At 40.7% G+C, this 21,852-nt stretch overlaps 1 protein-coding gene across 3 annotated transcripts in view; it reads right to left on the bottom strand.

The window, feature by feature from the left end:
- Positions 1–3,678: 3,678 nt before the first annotated feature.
- Positions 3,679–21,852, bottom strand: part of traf3 (TNF receptor-associated factor 3) — a 67,948-nt gene continuing 49,774 nt past the window's right edge. For 2 of the 3 annotated variants that reach the window (XM_078562411.1, XM_078562412.1), the window contains exons 7-11: positions 20,900–20,974; positions 20,404–20,496; positions 10,134–10,274; positions 9,573–9,765; positions 3,679–9,196 (exon numbers count right to left, since the gene is read on the bottom strand). In XM_078562411.1, coding sequence (XP_078418537.1) covers positions 8,625–9,196; positions 9,573–9,765; positions 10,134–10,274; positions 20,404–20,496; positions 20,900–20,974 — 1,074 coding nt within the window. In that variant the 3' untranslated portion in view covers positions 3,679–8,624. The remainder of the gene's footprint in view (positions 9,197–9,572; positions 9,766–10,133; positions 10,275–20,403; positions 20,497–20,899; positions 20,975–21,852) is intronic. The other variant, XM_078562413.1, reaches the window with a different exon arrangement.

Here is a 21,852-nt window from a genome sequence, read left to right as displayed (position 1 = left end):
ACATGTATGCTGACGACATTCAGCTCTGCCTCACCACTCCCTTTCGCGACTCCTCCGCTGTTGCTAAATGATCAGATTGCTTATCTGACATGCAGTACTGGATGAGCAGAAATTTCCTTCAATTAAATATTGGGAAGGCTGAAGCATTGTTTCTGGTCCACACTCCAAACTCCATTCCCTAGCTACAGACTCCATCTCTGTCCTTGGTAACAGTTGGAGATTAAACTAATCTGTTCACTGGGAGCAGCTGGGAGTCACATCTGAGCATCTGACCACAAATTCGCACCATCACTCAGACCACCTATTTCCACCTCTATAATATCGTCCAACTTTGTTCCCATCTCAGCTCATCTCCTGCTGCTCCCGTCATTACCTCCAGACTTGACTATTCCAACACATTTCTGGCTGGTCTCCCACATTCAGTCTTCTATAAATTTGAGGTCATCCAAAACTCTGCTGCTTGTGTCTTAACTCACACCAAGTTCCAATCACCTGTCATCTCTCTGTTCCCTGGTCTACATTGGCCCCTGGTCAAGCAACATTTTGTTTTAAAATTCTCATCCTTGTTTTCAAATCCCTCCCTATCTCTGTAATCTCCTCCAGTGATTATTGCAACCCATGATAATATCTGCACTCCTCTAATTCTGTCCTCTTAAGCATCCTCAATCTTAATGTCTCCACCATTGGTGGCTGCACCTTTAGTTGCCTAGCCCCTAAGCTCTGGAATACTCTCCTGACCTCATTTTCCTCCTTTAAGACACACCTTAAAACCTATAACATCTCCTTATGTGGCTCAGTGTCATATTTTGTTTTATAATGCTCCTGTGAAGCACTTTGGTACATTTTATTATGATGAAGGCAATAGAAATTGTTGTTCCTGTTTATAATGACAAGGAGGCTAATGACACTGTAGGGGTACATAAGAACAGAGAGTAATTAGACAACTAGATAGATATATGGAAGGGTAGGTAGACAGCAGGCTGGGAGCTTAGTGAAGGGAGACACAAGGCTGAGTTGTTCAAAGGGTTAAAAACATTTATTAATTCAAGTTTAATTCAGAATCTGCTCAAGACCAAGAGAGGAGACTTGAGAGGTTTAGCTACACAAAAAGACATAACCACGATAATGTACGTAGCGACTCCTTTAGTGTTACAGAGAGATAATTGCTGCAAATAGGAACCTGTGTGCATTCACAAGGGACAGGGTTACCGTAATGTGGGAGCAGCAGGGACTTGATTAGCTTTACAAAGGAAACATTTATTTCAACCGGAGATTGGTCTAGTCTTCTGATGAGGCTTCAATACTCGAATACCATTGCACTGTCTGACTGTCTGTAATGACCATGTTGAAATGTCTGTAATGTTTCTTGATTGTATTGAAGCACCTATTGATCTATGTGGAAAAGTTGAATATGATTGCACTTTTTGTGATGACCATATTGAAATGTTTTGTAATGCTCTTTCAGGTATTTTATGAATAAAGTATATTTTTCCAAAAAGAAATACTGGAATTGTCTCATACTGTTTGCAGTCATGTGACAGACTGGATACCTGAGTAACAAGCACAATTGTAAAGTGTATAAGCTAACAAACTTCATTTGTTGAACAGTCTCTCTTGAGCTGTATCCCCATATGCAGACTGGTAGAATCAAGTCTTTGCCTTGTTTGGACCCTTAACCATGTCTAAGTCAAGTGTCGTTTGATACATTACCACAGACATATTCAGCAATAGCCATGACCGTCCACATTATTAAATGGCATGGAAGTTGTTATTTTTAATGTTGAAATATTCTCATCCAGCACAATATCAAGTTGGATTCAAATTTATATGTCTAACCAAACGCTTAAAGTACACAATTATTAATCCTTCAAATGTCAATGCTAGTTCAGACAAAAGCTGCAAGTCTGATAATAGAGGTAATGCTATAAGTAAAAAGGAAAGGAACACCAAAAAGGTCACAGATTCTGACATTTTTATGTGAAATCGCTTTATTCCAAAATGGCTCAACTCAGTGCAGCATTTTAAAATCTGATGAATGAATTTCTTCTTCCAGATTTGACTGTTAATAAAACTGTGTACCAGAATTGCCTTTATTTGTTCTAATAAACACTTTGCAATTCATTTTACATTGTAATCATTTTGAAAACCAACGTATCCATGTCTTCTCCAAGCTCTTTTCGCCCTTGATGCACACCACCTACTCCCCCAACCTTTTTCCCAAAAGCTGTTGACTGCCCAATTCTCTTCCTGGTCCCCATCTTAGCCAACATTGAAAACAGCTCTCTCCTGTTTCGTACTGTTCCCGTCTTTAAATCTGCTGTCATTCCCCCCTTTTCTCAAAATGACCCCACCATCCTTGCAAACTACCACCCCATCTCCATTATCCCTTTCCTCTCCTAAATCCTTGAACTTGCTGCTGTCTCCCAAATCTGTGCCCATCTTTCCCAGAATTCCAAATCTGAATTCTTCCAATCAGGTTTTGGCCTCTGCCACAGTGTTAAAATGGCTCTTATCAAAGTCAAGGACATGCTATGTGCCTGTGACAGTGGTATGTGATCCCTCCTTGTCCTTTTTAACCTGCCGCCTTTGACATGATTCACCAGACCATTCTACTCCAACACTTCTCCATAATACAGCAGGGTGCAACTGGATTTGTCTGGTTCCATTCTTATCATAGCCAAGGAATTTATCTACAATAGCTTCTCTTTCGGCTCCCATACTGTTATCTCTTGTGCCCCCAAGGATCTATTATTAGCCCCCTCCTATTTCTCATCTACATGCTGCCCCTCAGCAATATTTTCCAAATAACAGTTGTCACATTGCCACACATGCGCTGACAACATCCAGCTCGTCTTCATTACTACCTCTCTCGACCCCTTCACTGTCTCCAAATTGTGTGTCTACTTGTCTGAGAGCCTGTACTGAAGGAGCAGAAATTGCCTCCACTAAATATTAGGAAAACTGAAGCCATTGTCTTAAGTTCCCACTATAAGTTCAGTTCTGCTGCCACTAACCAGGCTGAACCCAGACTATTCACACCTTAGTATTGTGTTAGATCCTAGATGAGATTCTGACCACATATACTTTCCATTGCTAAGACCTCCTTTTGCCAATTTCTTAATGTCACTTATGCCTTGGTTACCTCTCAGCTGTTCAAACTCACTCATAGCCTGCCTCCCATCTGTCGCCCTCCATTAAAGTAAAGGTCATCGAAACCTCTGCTGCCTATATTCTAACTCACATTAAATCCTGTCTACCCGTCACTCCTCTTTTCGCTGACCTACATTGGCTCTTGTGTAAACAACGGTGCGATTTTAAAATTCTCATCCCCCATTCCAAATCCCTCCCTGGGCATGCCCTCCCCACCTCTGGAGTCTCATCAAAACCACAACCCTTCAAAACAACTGTCCTCCTCCAATTCTGGCCTCTTGGGCATCCCTGATTTTAATTGTTCCACCACTGGCAGCCACACCTTCAGCTGTTGAAGTCTTAAGTTCCGGAATTCCCTTCCTAAACCTCTCTGCCTTTATGTCCTCCTTTAATGTGCTCCTTAAAAACCTATCTTTTTTGACCAAGCATTTGGTCATCAACCTTAATATCTCAAGTGGCTTGGTGTCGTTTTATTTGATAATACTCTTGTGAAGCACCTGGGGATGTTTTACTAAATTAAAAGTGTCATAAAAATGCAAGTTATTTTTATTGGTGTACTGCTTACAATACATGGATAACTATAATTTGTAGAGCATTGGAGTAGAGAAGTTTCCTTTTGAGGTATGTCTGTATTTATTGAAATGACATTTCTCCAGAAATGATAACATTTCTTTGTGTTCTCAAAGTTATTGTTTTACAGGCACCAGTGACAAAAAGAGGTCAAAGAAATTAAGGTTTCAACAAACAATCAGGGAAGGAAGACCCTACAAAAATGTAACATCATTGGTGCCTTCCAGTGTGAATAATAATATCAACACACATACACAAACAGCCAGACAACCAAACTTGCCAGTCTTTAAATAATATAATTTTCATTAATATTAAAAACGTTGAGGTTACATTAGTTATAAGGTAAACACTGTAATAACCTGAAAAATTTGAACAAAATAATTTATTCAAAGGGATGAACTGATTTGAAATGCTTGTGGCTTCTAGATGCTCAGTATTGAACAAAATATCCAGGGGGACATTCTAGGTCACCATGATGCCCTCACCGTTTCACCAGCTCATTCTTTTTACAAGGCTCTCGTACACTCTTACTTGTTTTGCTTGAATTTCAGGATCCCAGCTTCGATTCCCAGCTCCCTACACTTACATCTCTAAATCCAAGCTCCCTAAATTTCCAGCATTAAATCTCGTTTGCTTGTTCTGGGAAGATTTGTAAACATGGGTCTATGACGTAGCCACAGGATAAGGGAAGTGGGATTTAGCAAAGTAGACGTGGAGAGACAGTTTAGGCACTAATCCTGGAAAGGAAAATAAACAAACACCAGAGTATAAGCACCTTTCAATGCATACAATAAAGTAACAACAGAGAATTACCAAAATAAAATTCACAAAGACCCATCCTTAATCAGGATCTGAACAGATCAGACTGATTTAGGTATTTTAATCAAATCTTTACTTGCACACCAGTGATTGAGTCATAGCTTGATGGTAGATTTGTAGTAAACAATTTGGTACAGTGGTTATCTGGTCAAACAAATCTCCATTTTTGGAGCTTACATAAAGTAAGAGTGAACATAAATCCATTGCAAGGAGCAAATCCAATCATTAATTATTGGATTGGAATGGTACCTGCAAACTTCATAGCCAATCCTTGTTTCAAGAGTTATTCCAAAGTCGAAATTATCAATTTTCACTTTTTATAACTGTCTATTGGCTACTCTCACAGTAAAATTTGACAAAGCTACAATAGCTAATATTGCAAACCTCTTTACGATGACAAATTCACAAAGTATTGCCTGGTGCAAAATAAAGAGAAAAGTACATTTTGATTCACCATCTCTTTCTCTCGGAATACCTGCTGAGTTTTCACTATAACACAGTGAACATCTTGTTGCCAAAAATTTCCCATTGATCCACACTGTTTCACTAAAATCATTTACGAAGACGATAATGGATTTTTAAAAATCTTTTCTTCTCACTTGCAGGTTCTTGTGCAACTAGCCCTCACTCAAATTGGTTTTCTCCATGAGAGTCTGGACAAGACTCAGTTCATTCATCACAAAAGGCTTCATACCTGAACGCATTCACATTTTCCACTGGATCGATGATCTTTGAAGCTGTGGCCAATTTTCCAGGCTGCAGACACTGGAGCCAACTGTTGTGCACTGCTGATCAGATAATTCAGCACAGACCAGGGATTCAGCCAGGAACCTTCCCAGTTTGTAGGTTTAAGACCACAATATCAAGTGTACTTATCAATCCAGCCATCAGGGGAATCAATTGTATTTATTTGAGAATATAGCATGTCTGAATGAGCCTTGTCAGACGACACCGAGGCAGGACAGAGGTGAATGAAAGAAATACATCTTTTAGTTATACATTTGGAAACAACTAAATGCAAATTGAATGTGCACTCCCTGTTCAAATGGTTCTATTTCATATTCAAGCTAGACAAGGGCTGATTATTGCCAATTCCTGAAAATGGATTTTATGGTCAGATGGTCTTGTCATTCCAGCCGCACCATAAATGTGATCTTAACTTGTATTATTTGGCATTACATCATGTAAATAAGTTCCACTATTTTTCTATATACTGTCACATATGCTGTCCGGAGGAAGGGAACTAACCTGGTCATGCAGCTCCCCACAGAGAGTTTTCTGCAGTAAGGGTAAATGAAGGGAACTATCCTGCCTGTGGATTTCTTTTTTTTTATTCATTCATGGGATGTGGGCATTGCTGGCTAAGCCAGCATTTATTGCCCATCCCTAATTGCCCTCGAGAAGGTGGTGGTGAGCTACCCTCTTGAGCCGCTGCAGTCCATGTGGTGTAGGTACACCCACAGTGCTGTTAGGGAGGGAGTTCCAGGATTTTGACCCAGTGACAGTGAAGGAATGGCAATATGTTTCTAAGTCAGGATGGTGAATGACTTGGAGCGGAACTTGCAGGTGGTGGTGGTTCCCATGTGTCTCCTGCCCTTGTCCTTCTAGATGGTAGCGGTCGAGGGTTTGAAAGGTGCTGTCTAAGGAGCCTTGGTGAATTCCTGCAGTGCATCTTGTAGATGGTACACACTGCTGCCACTGTGCATCAGTGGTGAAGGGAGTGAATGTTTGTGGGTGAGGTGCCAATCAAGCGGGCTGCTTCGTCCTGGAGAGCTTTCTGCAGCTGGGACAAGTGAACCACGGGCAGAATTGTACCAGATTTGCACAAAGTGCAGTAGTGGGTGGGAAAAAAGTCATTTTACCTCCCAGCCACAATGGTGGGTTTTTGCTCTGTATCATCCCATTCCCACCTCATTAATGAAACAGCCACAGGAAACATGCTGTCTCACTGGCGGGCAGGCTCCAATTTTCCCACCACGCCGTTACCTCACTGCTTCCTCAGACAGGGTGCCAAATTTAAAACTGTAGCCTCAGAATCACGGCATAATGTGCATGAGTTATTTGTGATTTCCTACTTTTTTCCAGGAAGTGCCTCGTGCACACTTCTCAATGCTCGCAGCCCAGGACTGCACCAGTGATGATCTGGCTCCAAAAGCCAAGAAGAGTGCAGCACCTGATTCAGTGACGTATCCCGGGGATGCCTTCTGGACGCCTGCCACGATGTCCTCTACCCCCACTCTGGCTGCAGGAGGCCCATCAGTCTGATCACTCTGGCTTGGGAGGCAGTGGCAGAGATGGTCAGTGCCAACGCTGCACATAAGAGGTCAGCCATGGAGTGCAGAAAACGGATGAATGATCTCATTCGTGCCGCCAGGGTAAGACAACCATCTCATCACTCTAAACTCACACACTCACAAGCCCGTCACACATTCGCTGGCACCTCACTCACTGCCAGCTCAAAGGATATCACCACCCATTCGCTCTCTCACACAAACCCTCACATCACCATCTGGCTTCATCTCCTCTGGAGGCTGCCTCCTCAGCCCTCACCACCTTGAGGCCACTTGCACAGATCAACATGTGCCCTCACACACACCCTGGGATACCCACTTTCCCCCGTACAGCCCTTGCCCTACAGCCCCTTCCTTTTCCTGAGGCGACTTCTCTCCCATCCCCAAGCAAGCCTTGGCCCTACAGCCATTGAGACGCTACTCCCGCCTTACAGCTGGATGGTAGGTAGAGACCCGCCCGTGAGCCCCTATAGAAGTGATGTGGTGCTGCCAGTGAAGCCTGGCGCTGATGACCGCAGTGCTGTCCGAAGCAAGGCAGGCAAACAAACCTCGAAATCCCGAGCGAAGTGCAGCTCACCAGGTGCACACCGCTTATGTACAATTGTGAAACATGTCAGTGTGATTGATTCAGTGTGGGGGGGATGATTCCGGCGAGCAGGGCTTACAATGAGATGCTAAAAGTGTTAAGTTTAAGTTCCCGATGTGTGGTGGTGGGAAAGGCGGCCCGCCAGTGACGGGTGGAGCAGACGATCGCAAACTGGTTCCACGATGGTGTGCAACCTGTTTTTGGCCGTCTCGCCATACTGTTGCCTCCCCCCCGCCGCCCGCCATGATGCCCAATACCAATGAGGCCGGAAAATTCCGACCTACATTGACAACCGATTGAATTAAGGGGGCAAACCAGGTATGACTCATTTCTTAGGCTGAAATTTGCTGATGCCAAACAACATGATAAATTATGTCATTGTGTTTCACTGTAGCATCCAGTTAGTAATGCATTTACTCTAGAATGGAGAACCTGATCAGATCTGGATATTCTTGGGAATTTTTGTTCAGAGCAAGTACAGTAAGAAACTGTACAAGGACAGGAACTAAATATTTTTATATTTTTAATTCAATCTGAAGCCTTTTTAAAAAATGAACTGTCCTTACACATAGGAAGGACTAAACGGGAGGAACCTATTTGACTCAATCTCATCTTGCAGGTTTCCTCTCCGTCACCCCTCATATCAACCCACAGCAGCTCAACTAATTGGAACTCAAGAAATGACTGGGGAGTTTTACAGACAATGACCTGGAGTCACACTGTTGCAATTCTGGAGATTCCCTTTACCGTAATTCATTGTTTAGTTGGGTTGAAGAAGAAAGAATGCAAATCATACTCTGGCCACACTGCTTTGGCAACACAGAGCAGCCAGATTGTAATGCTAACTAAGAAACATGGCACAGTGCTTTTCATTGTTCCAACTACAACTCCAAGTTTAATTGGACAATCAATGCTGTCAGTCATTACTTCAGGATACCCTGTATTTAACACCGCTCCTGAAGTACCCCAAAGAATGAACAATTACCACCAAATATTAACATTATAAAGTTATTGGTGTCATTCCAGTATAACCTCTTTTGTCGTGAGAGGTAAAGTTCTTGTGCTTCAGATGGTCAGGTGAACTGCTCAAGCTCTTGGCGACCAGCTGGGAGGAATGTCCTTCCGTTGAAAATCAACGACACTGTACTCCACTGGTACAGACCCTGCACTGTAATTGTAATTCCCCTCATGTTTAACACATTAATGGGTCATGGGTCTGGCAAATCTGAGGTATCAACAACTACTTTTATGAAGATAGTGTCATCTTTAATATACGTCCCACTTTCCAAGACAGTCTGTGCAACAAAGAGCGGGCAGCCTGAAGCAATATTCATCTCGCCTACTGGCTTCTTAAAACTACTACTGTTGGGATCTGGCTTAAAGGCATCACCTAAATGGCGATTCGCCGGTGCCTGGTCTAACAGCATCAACGTTACTTTTTGTTTAAAGGGCCACGGTAACAGTGCATCATACTCTCCCCTCATAACGACAAAAAACAACGATAAGTGAGTTCCTTTGCCCATACCATCTCCATTGAGGTAAACTCGAGCACACATCTTGTAGCCAAAGTATCCTGTGTAAAATGGCTGGCTATATAAGGACAATGTTTTTCCGCTGACGGCCTCCTGTTTTCGGCGAGTGTAATCTCGGATTTTCCAAATCAGTTTTCCATTGTAGCTTGCAGTTTCGAGTACTTGAAAGCGCAGGTCCATATCTGCTAACCGCACATCGTGGACACTGAGTAGGCTGTCATGCCTCTTTACTTGGTTATCTAATGCAGCTACAAGACAAAATCATTTTTAGATTTAAAACTTTTATTTGAGCTGAGCAACTAAGCAGTAATATGATCTGATAACTTGTTTACAATCATGTTTCTTAATAATAGCTGACTCAAGATTAGGGGGTCAGCAGATCAAAAGTGTTTTACTTTAAAAAGTTCTTGTAGAGAAACCATTGCTGTGGCAATATCCAGCCTCTAAACAAATAACATTTTTAAAGGTTTTAATTATGGTGCATAACTCCTCTAAAGATTGGCGCATTATCAGTGTAACCCAATTGTGAATTCTCTATAATTTATAGGACTAGTTTACATTGCTCCTAAATTTCAACAACAGTTGACACAAGCTTGAGAAATAGAGTCATGGTATTGTACTCACTCAGGCTCGCCGCTCCTGTGCCTGTCCCACCAGTTCTGCCAGACAGTTCCAGCTGTCGGAATTGGACTTGGAGCTGGTTTACAGATTCTTCCAAAGCTTTCACCTCTTTAACCGACTCCTCCTGCTTCTGGTAGGTCTGTTGTGATGCCTGATCAATGTTCATCAATTTATCCGTCTGACTAGCTAACATTCTCTACAAAAAGAAAAACAAAAATAGAAATGCCATATTTGACACAATGCGAACTGTAGGATTACTGCTCCGCTGCATCCTTTCCAAGTGAAAAAACCTGAGTCTCTCCAGTCTTTATTCATAGTTCAGTCCTTTCACACCCTCATTCAGCCTTGTGGCCTTTAGATCCCGAATGTCACCCTTGTTTCTCAGCAAGCAGATGGTCTGACCAGAGGAGCACTGTACAATCTGGTCAAGATTTCCTCTGACTTTTATCCCAAGTAGTTCAACATTCTACAGCAAATTATATGATAGGTATGACTCTTAGGCACTCCCACTAACTGGGGTCTGCAGATACCAAAGCATTCCTTATTTGTGTCAATCGCTCTTACCTGCATGTGCCCGAGTCGACTTTCATTCTTACTAGCGAGCTGTGCTAATTTACTTTGTTCTTTCTCCAAGTGGCTTATCTGAGCTGCCATAATATCAATAGTTTTAGACTTTTCTTGCAATTTGTTCTGAAGCTCGAAAACCTGCAACAAGATAAAAAAAAAAAGACGCTGTTATTAGGGTGTCGCATGTAAATCAGCAAGTAATATTTATTTCCTCACCAGAGGTTTTGGATTTATGTCCTATACCGAACTGACATCAAGATTCATATTTTTGTCACTTCTTGCTGAGATCAAAAATCACTCATTTTTTGTGAAATCTATAAACACCTCAGCTTTATTTATGTTCCTCTCATCTGCCATTTGTACTACTGGGAAAGTAGAATGATCTGGGCCTCAGGCTCTCTTACAGATACCATGATCATCTGATAAGAGTTAGCACTGTTTCAGACAGGCTTTCCATTTTGAAAGCATCCTGATGCGACCAAGTGCTCAATTCTCTCTTGGGAGGAAAACTTTCATCATTTGAAGTGGCGAACAGATGCTAGCTGGAATTTAATTTGGAGCCCAATATTCTAGTGGAGCTATTGATCTGCCTGCATTTTCCTATCTTAATAATAATTTGACAGAAATCTGTGAAATTACTTGGTATATCTGGGGCATTGCGCCCACTCAACCTGTATCTTCATACAACAAATTAAATGCAAAAAAATTAAATTACTCTCCAATCTATATATTCAACTAATGCATCAAAAACTAAAGAGTGATCCAAATCTTTCCACAAACATATCTAAACCTCAGCTAAGTTAGAAATAACAATGTGCGGCACACGCTTTACATTTTATCTTAACCCAGTTTGAGTATAAAACAAAGTTGGAGATCAATTGCATACTTAAAGTATAATACTTCAAAAAGGACAATTCAATATCAGTGAATACTAATGTTCTTTCATACAATGAAGGAATCGAGTTAGATTTAAGATGAATAAAAAGAGTGGATCACAAGCTTTTTCAATAGTTCTCAGAGGTCTAGACTCAGGAGCTCACAGCTAGAACATTGCCCAGAAACATCTTAAATGAGAATCTTTAACATCCTTTGAATTTTTGGTTTGAACATGGATAAGTGCAGTCAAACCAGATCAAAGACCCAACAGCATAGCACAAAAACAGCTCTTCCTTGTCATAGTTACACTTACCAAAACAAAGGGCTGTTAACTTATCAACATAATATCATTTGAAATTATCCTATTCTGTCAATCAGCTGGCTGTGTTTCTAATTAAATTGAAGGAAAATAAATTGGATAAAAATAACTGACAAAGAGAATGGATCAAAAGATTGAAACTTCTCTGTATTGGAATGAAGTGGAAGGAAGGGAGTCAAAGGTTACAGGTGATAGACAGGAAAGTAGAGTTGAGGCCAGACTACTAGAAAAGCCAATTTCTTATTAAATGATGGAGCAGGCTTGAGGGCCCAAATGGCCTACTCCTGCTCCTAATTCATATGTTCATATGAATGTGCATGGGGTTAAAAAAAAAACAGAGCAAGATATGCATCAACACACACCCAATGACAAAATGGAGAGAAGCCATCTTTGTTCTGAATTTTCATTCTGAATTTTCAGTCTAAATGCTACAGAATTATCATTAATGATTTCCCACACAAATTCTGACAGGGAATTGAAAGATTGCCTCAAACTCTTTCCTGCTAAACATATGCAAACACTGGAAGGAAAGAACGAACAAAAAAAGGGTTTAAAAATATAATTCATATTTATGAAGTGCCTTTCATGATCTCAATACATTTTGACATTCTTCTGAACAAAGTCTCTTTTCTGATATCTAGTCACTGTTGCAATGCAACAAAACGTGGCAGCTAATTTTCACACAGCAACATTTGTGGAACTGTGCTGTGTGCAGATTGAGTGCCATATTTTGTTACATTATAACAGGGATTACACTTCAAAAATACTTCATTGGTTATAAAGAGCTTTGCAACACCCTGAGGTTTTGAAAGGGGCTATATAATGTAAGTCTTTCTTTTGTTCTTGTTTTATACCTGAGCAGACAGACAGGATTTCGATTTAATGACTCATTTCCAAATATCTCACCTCTAACACTGCACCCTGCTTAACACGCCAACCTACATGTTGTGCTCAAGACTGTGGAATAGGGCTTGAACCCACAACCTCCTACATTAAAGGGGAATAAGCTACCATTCAGCCAATGCTGACACATTTAATAAGGAAGGAGGAAAATGTGACTTATTTCCAAAAATTTCATGGAAATGAATAATAGAGGGACCCATGAAAAATGCATCAATGCCACGGCCCTAAAAATAAAAAGGAACATACTATTCATCTGAAACATAGGCTGAAAGCCAAAACTTTAAAAATCAAATGGAGCAAGCCTTCAACATCTGCTGCGACCGTTTTTAAAAGATGAGCACAGTCAAATCAGCTGGCATATTCTGGATTGAAGCATTATTAAGAAGGATTCACAATCAAATACTGCACAGGTCCTTGTAGCTTAAGCACCGAAAAAAGGTTCCAATCAAAACCCATGATTGATTTGAGAGAAGAATAAAAACTTTACATAATACAATACCCGCATAACGGAATGTGGATTTTTAAAATATCCAATGCATTCAAGGTTTCTTAGTGCAGATTAGACTCGGAAATATTTTGATTGCAAACTTGTAAAATCAAAGGAATCTTCGTTCAGAACCAGGGGCCATCTTTTACCAAGTAATGTGATAAACTTATAAATGCTGGCTGGTTTTCCTCAAAAGCTTTCTTCCAAACAAAGTAAGAAGTGGCTCATTAAAAATATTTGATTTGACTGATCAAAATGTTCAGATCCTGTGCAAACCTGTTTTCAATTCTCAGATGCCGAGGAATGCACGATAGTTCCAAATTCTCTAGAAAGCCTACGCTGAACAACCCACCTAACCATGTAAGGCATCAAATTCAATGTTATATAACAAAGCAGACTGCAGTTCCCACATTTCCTCCAATGGTTATCATAGTCTGATTGGTAAAAGCACTTTTTGGCGAGATGCATGAAACATCCAATAACACTGTTACAATAAAAATGTGTGGAGTTCATTTTTGCGATGACATTAGAATTTCTAGTGGAGTTATGAACAGTAGCGCCTTAAAACTATTACTCCAACCTGGCCACCGCCCTATGTCCCATTAATGAGAATCAAATTTGCCTCTGCTGGCTTAAAACTCCCAGTATTCAAGAAATTAACCTTTTTTGGGGCCCCAAACCAAATGTACACATTTGTAATTCTCTAATTTATCAGGTAACCACAACTAGTGGTAAGTTAAATTGGAACAGCCATCTGCCATTATTTCACTGACGAACTGTTAAAACATCTGGGGGAGCTGTCCACAATGGCTAAACCCTAGCACTCAAGAGTAAGATAAGAAAAACAATCACTCCTACACTGGTGCTTATTTCAGTTTGTGATTCTGTCATCAGTAAAGAGGCACAGATTTAGCAGTGGAAACATGGGATAACAGTGCACGGCCCTCAGTCTGCCACAATCCCAACTAAACAAACATCAGGTTCTATTGCACATTGAAGTAGTGCTTCTGTGGTGCACGTCATGGTGCAAAGCAGGACATCTGTGCAACAAGAGCTTTACATGGGGGCTTGCACAATATAAAAACAGCTTAATGCAAGTTAAGCCCAAACCAGTGAAACCAGTTTTAAAAGGTCAGAAGAGCAACTAAAATAAATGCATAAACTGCTGGAGACACTCAGCAGCTCAGGTAGAACCAGTAAACAGAACTAACATTTCAGGTAAATGATCTTTCATCAGAACTGGAAGATATTAGCAAAAAGAACAGAAACAAAAGGTGGGCCCTGAGGAGGCCCAAATAGTTATAGTAGAATAGCAGGGGGGGGGGGGGGGGGGAATTCTAGAAAACAGAAGGAAAATGTGACGCAAGATAAGCAGGGGGACCCCAGAGATACAGCGAGACCACTACACCAGCCATGTACAGATAGAGAATTCCCACCCAAGTACCGACTCATGCCTCCACTTCCAGTAGTACTGGTGCAGAGAACACCCGCTGTCCAAGAGAAAATGGGGACCGTGGTTAAGGTCTAAAAGTTGTTAAACACAGTGTTGAAGTTAGAAAGTTATACACAATGTCAAATATAACATTCATGATTCAGAAAGAAACTGGCACAAAAGGAAGCCTGTATAGGTGATGGGAGTTTTTACTGCACAGTGCGGCTTGGCACTGTTGACAAACTAGGTGAATGACAACTAAAAGCTGCAAATCTGAGATAAGAAAAGCAATGCTGAAAATGTATATGGGGTGAATCTGAAACAAGAAGATGATTGTGCTAATATTTCAGGCGTGAGCCTTCATCAGAACACAACCCGATCCATTCCTCCCACCCTTTCTCTTTTAGGTCTTAAAACCCTGTCTGTTTTTTTTTCAATAAAAGCAAAATACTGCGGATGCTGGGAATCTGAAAAAAAAACAAAAATAGCTGGAAAAACTCAACAGGTCTGACAGCCTTTGCGGAGAGGAATACAGTTAACGTTTCGAGTCCATATGACTCGATCAGAACTAAGAAATATAGAAATGAGGTAGAATATAAACTGGTTGAGGGTGGGTGGGACAGGTAGAGCTGGATAGAGGGCCAGTGATAGGTGGAGGTAAAGAGATTGCCAGAGATGTCATAGACAAAAGGACAAAGGGGTGTTAACGGTGGTGATATTAGCTGAGGAATGTGCTAATGATGACATTAAGGGTAGAAAGCAGGACGAGCAAGTGACAAGTAGCCTTAGTGGGGGTGGGGTGGGGGGAAGGGATCGAAATAGGCTAAAAGGTAGAAGTAAAACAATGGATGGAAATACATTTAAAAATAATGGAAATAGGTGGGAAAATAAAAATATATATTTTTAAAATTATAAATTATTGGAAAAGGGGGGATTGGAAAGGGGGTGGGGATGGAGGAGAGAGCTCATGATCTGAAGTTGTTGAACTCAATATTAAGTCCGGAAGCCTGTAAAGTGCCTAGTCAGAAGATGAGGTGCTGTTCCTCCAGTTTGTGCTGAGCTTCACTGGAACAATGCAGCAAGTCAAGGATGGACATGTGGGCATGAGAGCGGGGTGGTGTGTTGAAAAGGCAAGCGACAGGGAGGTCTGGGTCATGCTTGCGGACAGACAGTTTTTTTTCAAACTCTGCTCAGACCATTGCTGTTGCTGTTTCATATAATCTACCCTCTCTATCATATGTAGGCCCGTTGATTTACAGGGGCTGAATAAAATTCCTCTTTATCTTATCAGGGCTTTAGGGATTTTTACTGGTGATTGGAGATCACCCTCCACTCATAAGTAGCCCCAGTGCCTAATGGTAACCGAATAAATCAAATGCTGCTTTTATTTGTTGTGATTGCAGAGCTTTTTCCAGTATTTCATGGATTGTTATCTCATGATCCCATCAATTATTCCATGAGAATCATAACCTGTCATAGTCTTAAGCTGCTGAAATAGTTCAACAGTATCTCCTCCATCTGCATCACATCTGTTAGGAGGTTAGTTTCACTCTGCCCTGGATATAATTTAAACTTCCAACAAAGAGGAACAACTGAAATATCTTTCTGGTGCTGATCAACTAGTTAGAAATTCCAGCATGTGCTACTTTTACTTTTGGCATGATTTGTCCAATGTGAGGATTCTCGTTGAACCTCAGATCTGCTAGAGAGGATGTACAATAGTTGGAGATACTGTTCTACAGTTCTGAGCCCACTCACAAAACTACTAGACCATGTATTTTACTAAAAAGAGGTGCTAAAATCCATCAGCTTCAATACTTCAGGAAAACCCTGGCAGGAATGTCAGGTGTTCAGCTGGTAGGTGGTTTCCTCGAGCTCAGACGGCTTCTGTTTAGTTCTCAGACAGTCTTAAATCACAGCCCACATTTTCTGCTGTTTTTAATGTTACTGCTCTGCAGGATCTGTGATGTTACAGTGAGACTCAGCAGTGAGGGATACAGTCTAGCAGGTCTTCCTGCAGCTTACAAAGTGATTAAAAAAAAGTCTTGAAATTGTCTCTCTTTCTTGACTTTATAAAATGAAGACTTTAAACAAAATGGACTCCTCCTACATTTGCATTCTTCTTTAAGAGTCCAGGCAATTGTCACATTGAATCCTTAGATCACCTGACACTCAACGAGCACACCATTGTTGTTAGCAACTCATATCAGCCAAGCTTTTAAAAACATTTCCTGTAGCCCATCTTGGTAATGACAACAAACAAATGCATGACACCTAGAGAATCATATCCATTGAGTAGTTTCCCTTCATTACAATAGTGACTGCAGAAATACTTCATTGATTGTAAAGCACTTTGAGATATTTGGGAAGCTGTGAAAGGCGCTATGTATATGTAAGTTCTTTCAATGTAGATAGCAGCCAATTAATTGGTGAGTTTTAAGAGAGAAAATTACATTTTTCAAAATATTTCAAATCATATTTGTTCAATGAATTAACAACGTGGTCATTAACATGCCCTCTCATTTTTATTTTGCTGTTGCCTGTGGCTGACTTGTTTAAGTGGGAGGGTCCTTCTCAATTTTTTGTGCTGTTGCACAAGCACAGTAACTTTTGTGTTGCCATGAGGCTTAGAAGGAAAACATTGGTGGTAATCTGGCAATTGGATATAATATGAGGCAGGTGGACATGAGAATATGGCCTGTTGAATGATTACTGCCGTCCACACCACTAATAGCGTTCCGTGCAATCGCGATCTGCTCACTATATGTGATGGCTGGTATAACGGAATATGTTTTCTGCAATTTCTCCCTCCGAGTTCACATTGGCACGGTTCTCTGAGTCAAATGACTGAAGAAACCATGAGGCCTGTTACTTCTTTTGCAAAAGGCTAGAGACCAGCATGTTAGTAACTAGACAAAAAGGCTGGAAAGACTAAACAAGATTTAAAGAGGCAAAGGAAAATGGGGATATTAAATGAATGAATCAAAGTAAATGGGAAAATGCAATAAAATTAATTCAGTGAATGAAAAATAAAGGTCAACAAAAAAGAAAATCTGGAATTAAAAGTCTAAAGATGACCATGAAACCATTGTCAATTGTTGTAAAAACCCATCTGGTTCATTAATGTCCTTTAGGGAAGGAAATCTGCTGTCCTTACCTGGTCTGACCTACATGTAACACCAGACCCACAGCAATGTGGTTGACTCTTAAATGCGCTCTGAACAAGGACAATTAGGAATGAGCAATAAATGTTGGCCTAACCAGCGATGCCCACATCTCATGAAGGAACAATAAGAAGAAACTTAAATCCTGGTTGCAGGAGCAGAAGCATCAAATGTGTTCCACAGTCAAATATAGCAGGCACAAACTCAACAGCTGCTGCTACTGCTGTCTACATTTAAAAGGATTTTGTATTAATTAATTTATGTAGCCTAGAAATTGGCATTAGTATAAGCACTAATGCTGGTAGCAGTTATGCAATATTAATTGGGAAACATCCTATCAAGTTGAAGATTATTTTATCTCATCGAGTGACTAAGCGATAAAAACACGGCATACAAGGTTCTACATCCAGTAAGCTTTAATGTTAATGCATATGGATAACAGTCATTGCCAATATAAGCAACTGCCTATTTTAAATATGGGTGTTTTAACTGGTGGGGTCTGTATTAACAAGATGCAGAACACCCTGGGCAGGATTTTTCAGTTGGCATGCAGGGGTGAGCCCGACACGCCAATGCGTAAAATGATGCACAATGACGTCAGATGTGTGTCCCAGTGTCATCGCGCAGTCCCGCGATATTTCATTCAGCAGGCACGCGCCAGAGTCGGCTGCGCGCCCGCCAATATGTAAACGGCCTATTAAGGAAGTGATTAAGATCATTGTTAACGCTGCCCATCCAACCTTAAGGTTGGCGGGCAGGCGAAAAAGCCAAGCGGCCTTTATGTTTTTTTAGGAAACCTCATCCACAAGCGGGCTGAGGTTTCCTGAAGCTTTTATTAATTTAATTTAAAAATTTTCTGAGATCTAAAAACATGTCCCATCTCATGTGACACAGTCGTGAGGGGACATGTTTAATTAAAAATTTTCACCATTTATTTAATTATTTCAATATCTATTCAATCGCCCTGAGGCAGTTCTGTGCCTCAGGGAGATTGAAGTGCTCTTTCACACGCGTGCACAAAACAGCGCTGGCCCCGACTCTCCCTCCTTCCCCCATCCCCCGCCCCGCACAGGTAGCGCTGAGCACCACGGCTCGCATCTTACGCAGGGCGGGCACGTAAAATAGCGGCGATTGGCTCACGACCACCACCGCCCGCTCCTGCCGAGCCTGCCCGCCACCTGAAAAATCCAAGCTCCTGTTCCCAGATGGTTCAAGTTCCCAGACCATTTACTGACTTCAATTAGGCCACTAGATGGCATATTGAGCAGGTGCAACACATTCTCTGTTACTTGCACAATAAGAGAACGTTGAGAAATCCTGTGGCTGGTGATCAAGTGGCTGATACTCACCAGCTAAAGAACCTGTCCATCTCCATGTACTTTACTATTCAGCTAAATCAGGGGATCGGTACCTAGAATTTCACTACTCCAAACAACCTGCCAATCTCAAGCGCATTTTAAAATGATTTTTTCGGTTTTGTTATGCCACTTCTTAAAAGTAATTTAATTTTGTACACCGTTTTCAACTTTAAATTGGGCTAACATTAGTAGGCACAGCCTCTGGAGAGGAACTTAATTTTTAACCTCCCAGTGGGGGAAGGAGGAAGAAGCAGTGGCAACAACGAAACTGAATAACTTGGCATTTTTTAATTAAATAATGGATTTTACAAGTACTTACAACGTTCCCTTATCTTATGACAAACAGGAAGCAACGGAATGTTTTGGGATTTCCAGTGGGTGAAACAGCATCATAGAATGAGAAACCAAAAGCCAAACACTGGGCGTGCATGTGTGAGTCAGGCTTGGAAGAGAATGCTCAGATACAGGATACCTATGATAGCAAGCACCCTTTTTTAAAAAATAAGAAATCCCTTGCATCAAGTCTTCCAAGCATGACAGGAAACAAATTCTATTTCTTGGTAAGTGAAGCTGAACCGGTTTAACGTACCTCTATTATTAACTAGCTAGTCCAAAATATGTTGTTTAAACACACAATGAGTTACAATCAAATATTTCACTATTTTGACAATACAACAACTTATATTTATATAGTGTCTTTAACATAATGAAACATCCCAAGGCACTTCACAGGAGCATGATACAACAAAGTATGACACCGAGCCACATAAGGAGATATTAGGTAATTTGACCAAAAGCTTGGTCAAAGATATAGGTTTTAAGGAATATCCTAAAGGAGGAAAGAGAGGTAGAGAGATGGAGGGGTGTAAGGAGGGTACTTCAGAGCTTGGGGGTCCAGGCAACTGAAGCCACAGCCATCAATTGCTCAGCAGTTCAAATTGGGGATGTACAAGAGACCAGAATTAGAGGAATGCAGATATCTGAGGCTGAAGGAGATTAGACACAGGGATCTCACCACCATCCTGGAAGAAATCAGCTAACACAAAATAGACCAGGGATCAAATCTGGGGTCTTTTTGAATCATGATAAAAAAAATGTACTTTCCCTCCCTCCCCCACCCACCCCAACATTGGCAGGTCAGGTCATAATAGTAAGCAGCTGAACATAATTGCAGTATGTACAGAACTAGAGTTATAGGCTGGCTATTTAAACAACAGCAAGAGCACAATGAGATGTAGGATGAAACAACATGATCAGTGAAGAAGAGTTCTGCTGCAGGGACACCTTTCAACAGGGTTTGATTTTGTTGCAACTATTGCAAATGATTGGACCAAGGGCAGCTTTCCTGCTACTCATTATTTGAAGTCATTTGTGTAATGTGATTTGAGTACAGGTGGCAACTTTCGCTTCTAAAGAATAAATGAAACACACAATAGGCTCACAAAACTTGTTACAGCCATTGTCCTTGGCTGGTTAAAATGAAAGTAATCTCGCTGATCTCTGCCTCAACCCTTCCCTCCCACGTGACCCCTACTGCCCCTGGAAGTTGGCTGAAGTCTTGTGACTGCCATCACATCCAACACTTTAGTAAAAGTGAGCAGATGCACACACTGTTCTCTATTCTAACCGCAGCAAGCAAAGTCTTTTAAAAAGAACCATTTCCATTGATTTGAAAATAAATACTTTGATGGACTAAGCAAATTCACAGTTATCGCTCACTCTGATTACCGTATTTTCGAGATCTCCGTTCTGCATCAGCACACAGTTCAAATGTTGAGCCATAGTATCGGCTTCATGCACTTTAAGTTCCTGGTGGGTTCCCTTAAACAGGAAGCAAAGAAAATTCAGTGGGAGCTTGCGGAGAAAGCAATGGAAAAAAAAATCAGAAATGTGAACTCACACGCAGCAACATTCAGCTATGTGCAGTCAGTAAATAATATTAGTTCACGAATAAATATACCCAAATAAGTTCCTGAAAGAATGGCTTTTGTTTTACATGTTAAATTGTTAGTGTTATAATAAAGCTACGCACAGTGTAACAAGAAGATACTACAGTTTTTCTTTCCTTTTCTTCTCTTTCCATTTCAAGAATGGCTTCCACTTGTAAGATCTACCCTTAGAAGTTTGGTGCTATTATCTAGATTTTTTTTCTGTTTATTGTAAGGCTTTAATATGAACCACAACAATAATAATAATAATAATAATAATAATATTTTGTACTAACTTGGAAGTTACATCCATACTTGGAGAAAGGGCAAGGCAAAACCACATTAAGACACTGCAACTGGTGGTTATTTAACTGCAAATAGAAAGCAGAGTATTGTTGAAAAATGCTTTGTAATGAACAGCTCAGTCATGCACTTTTATAGAGAGTAGCCTCCCTGTAATTGGAAGGCTATTCATAACACCAGTCAGGAGATGAAAATGACACCAGCAGATAAAGAATGGAGTTTATAGTAGGAACCTGACAAAGTATTAAAAATGGTAACACGTAGTTTCTAAATACACTGAAGACAATTTTGCTTTAAAGATCAAAACTTTAATGTTAACGTCAGCAACTTTGCGTTTGAATCCTGATGAAGGGTCACTGACCTGAAACATTAGCTCTATTTCTCTCTCTAAAAATGCGGGCAGACCTGCTGAGTATTTCCAGCAGTTTCTATTTTTATTTGAGATTTCCAATACACTAAACTAAGCATGTAACTCAGAGGGCAAGTGTCACCATGTTTAATACTTGAACATGAACTCTATTTGGAAGAGTGGGTTTTCTTAATGTGTTGCATTTTGTGTTTAGATGGTGTCACGGATGACAAAGATCTATACTGAAAAATTTGTTGACAAGCAAAACAATAAAAACAAATTATCTGTAGGCATCAGGTGATGGGATTTGTCCTTTCCCAACAGGGATAATTGTACAATCATTGACCTTGAATAGAAAGCATTTAAATTGCCTGAGCAAACACATCATAACTATAGCAAAGAATGATTTCTGGCTGATCTGGCCTCAAGTGGAAGATTTCCTCTCTATGCTGACTATTATGAAATCATATACCCATTTTCATAAATAGGCTCTCAATTTTCTTCAATTCTCTGCATTATTATTCTATAGTAAGGAACACAGCATTTTTTAATTTGATGGGTCAAAGGACTCAAGTGTGATATTCACCTTTCAGAAAC

This window comes from Cetorhinus maximus, chromosome 18 (genome assembly GCF_964194155.1).
Source record: "Cetorhinus maximus chromosome 18, sCetMax3.hap1.1, whole genome shotgun sequence".
Classification (NCBI taxonomy): Eukaryota; Metazoa; Chordata; class Chondrichthyes; order Lamniformes; family Cetorhinidae; genus Cetorhinus; species Cetorhinus maximus.
This window is presented reverse-complemented; position numbering and strand designations above follow the sequence as displayed.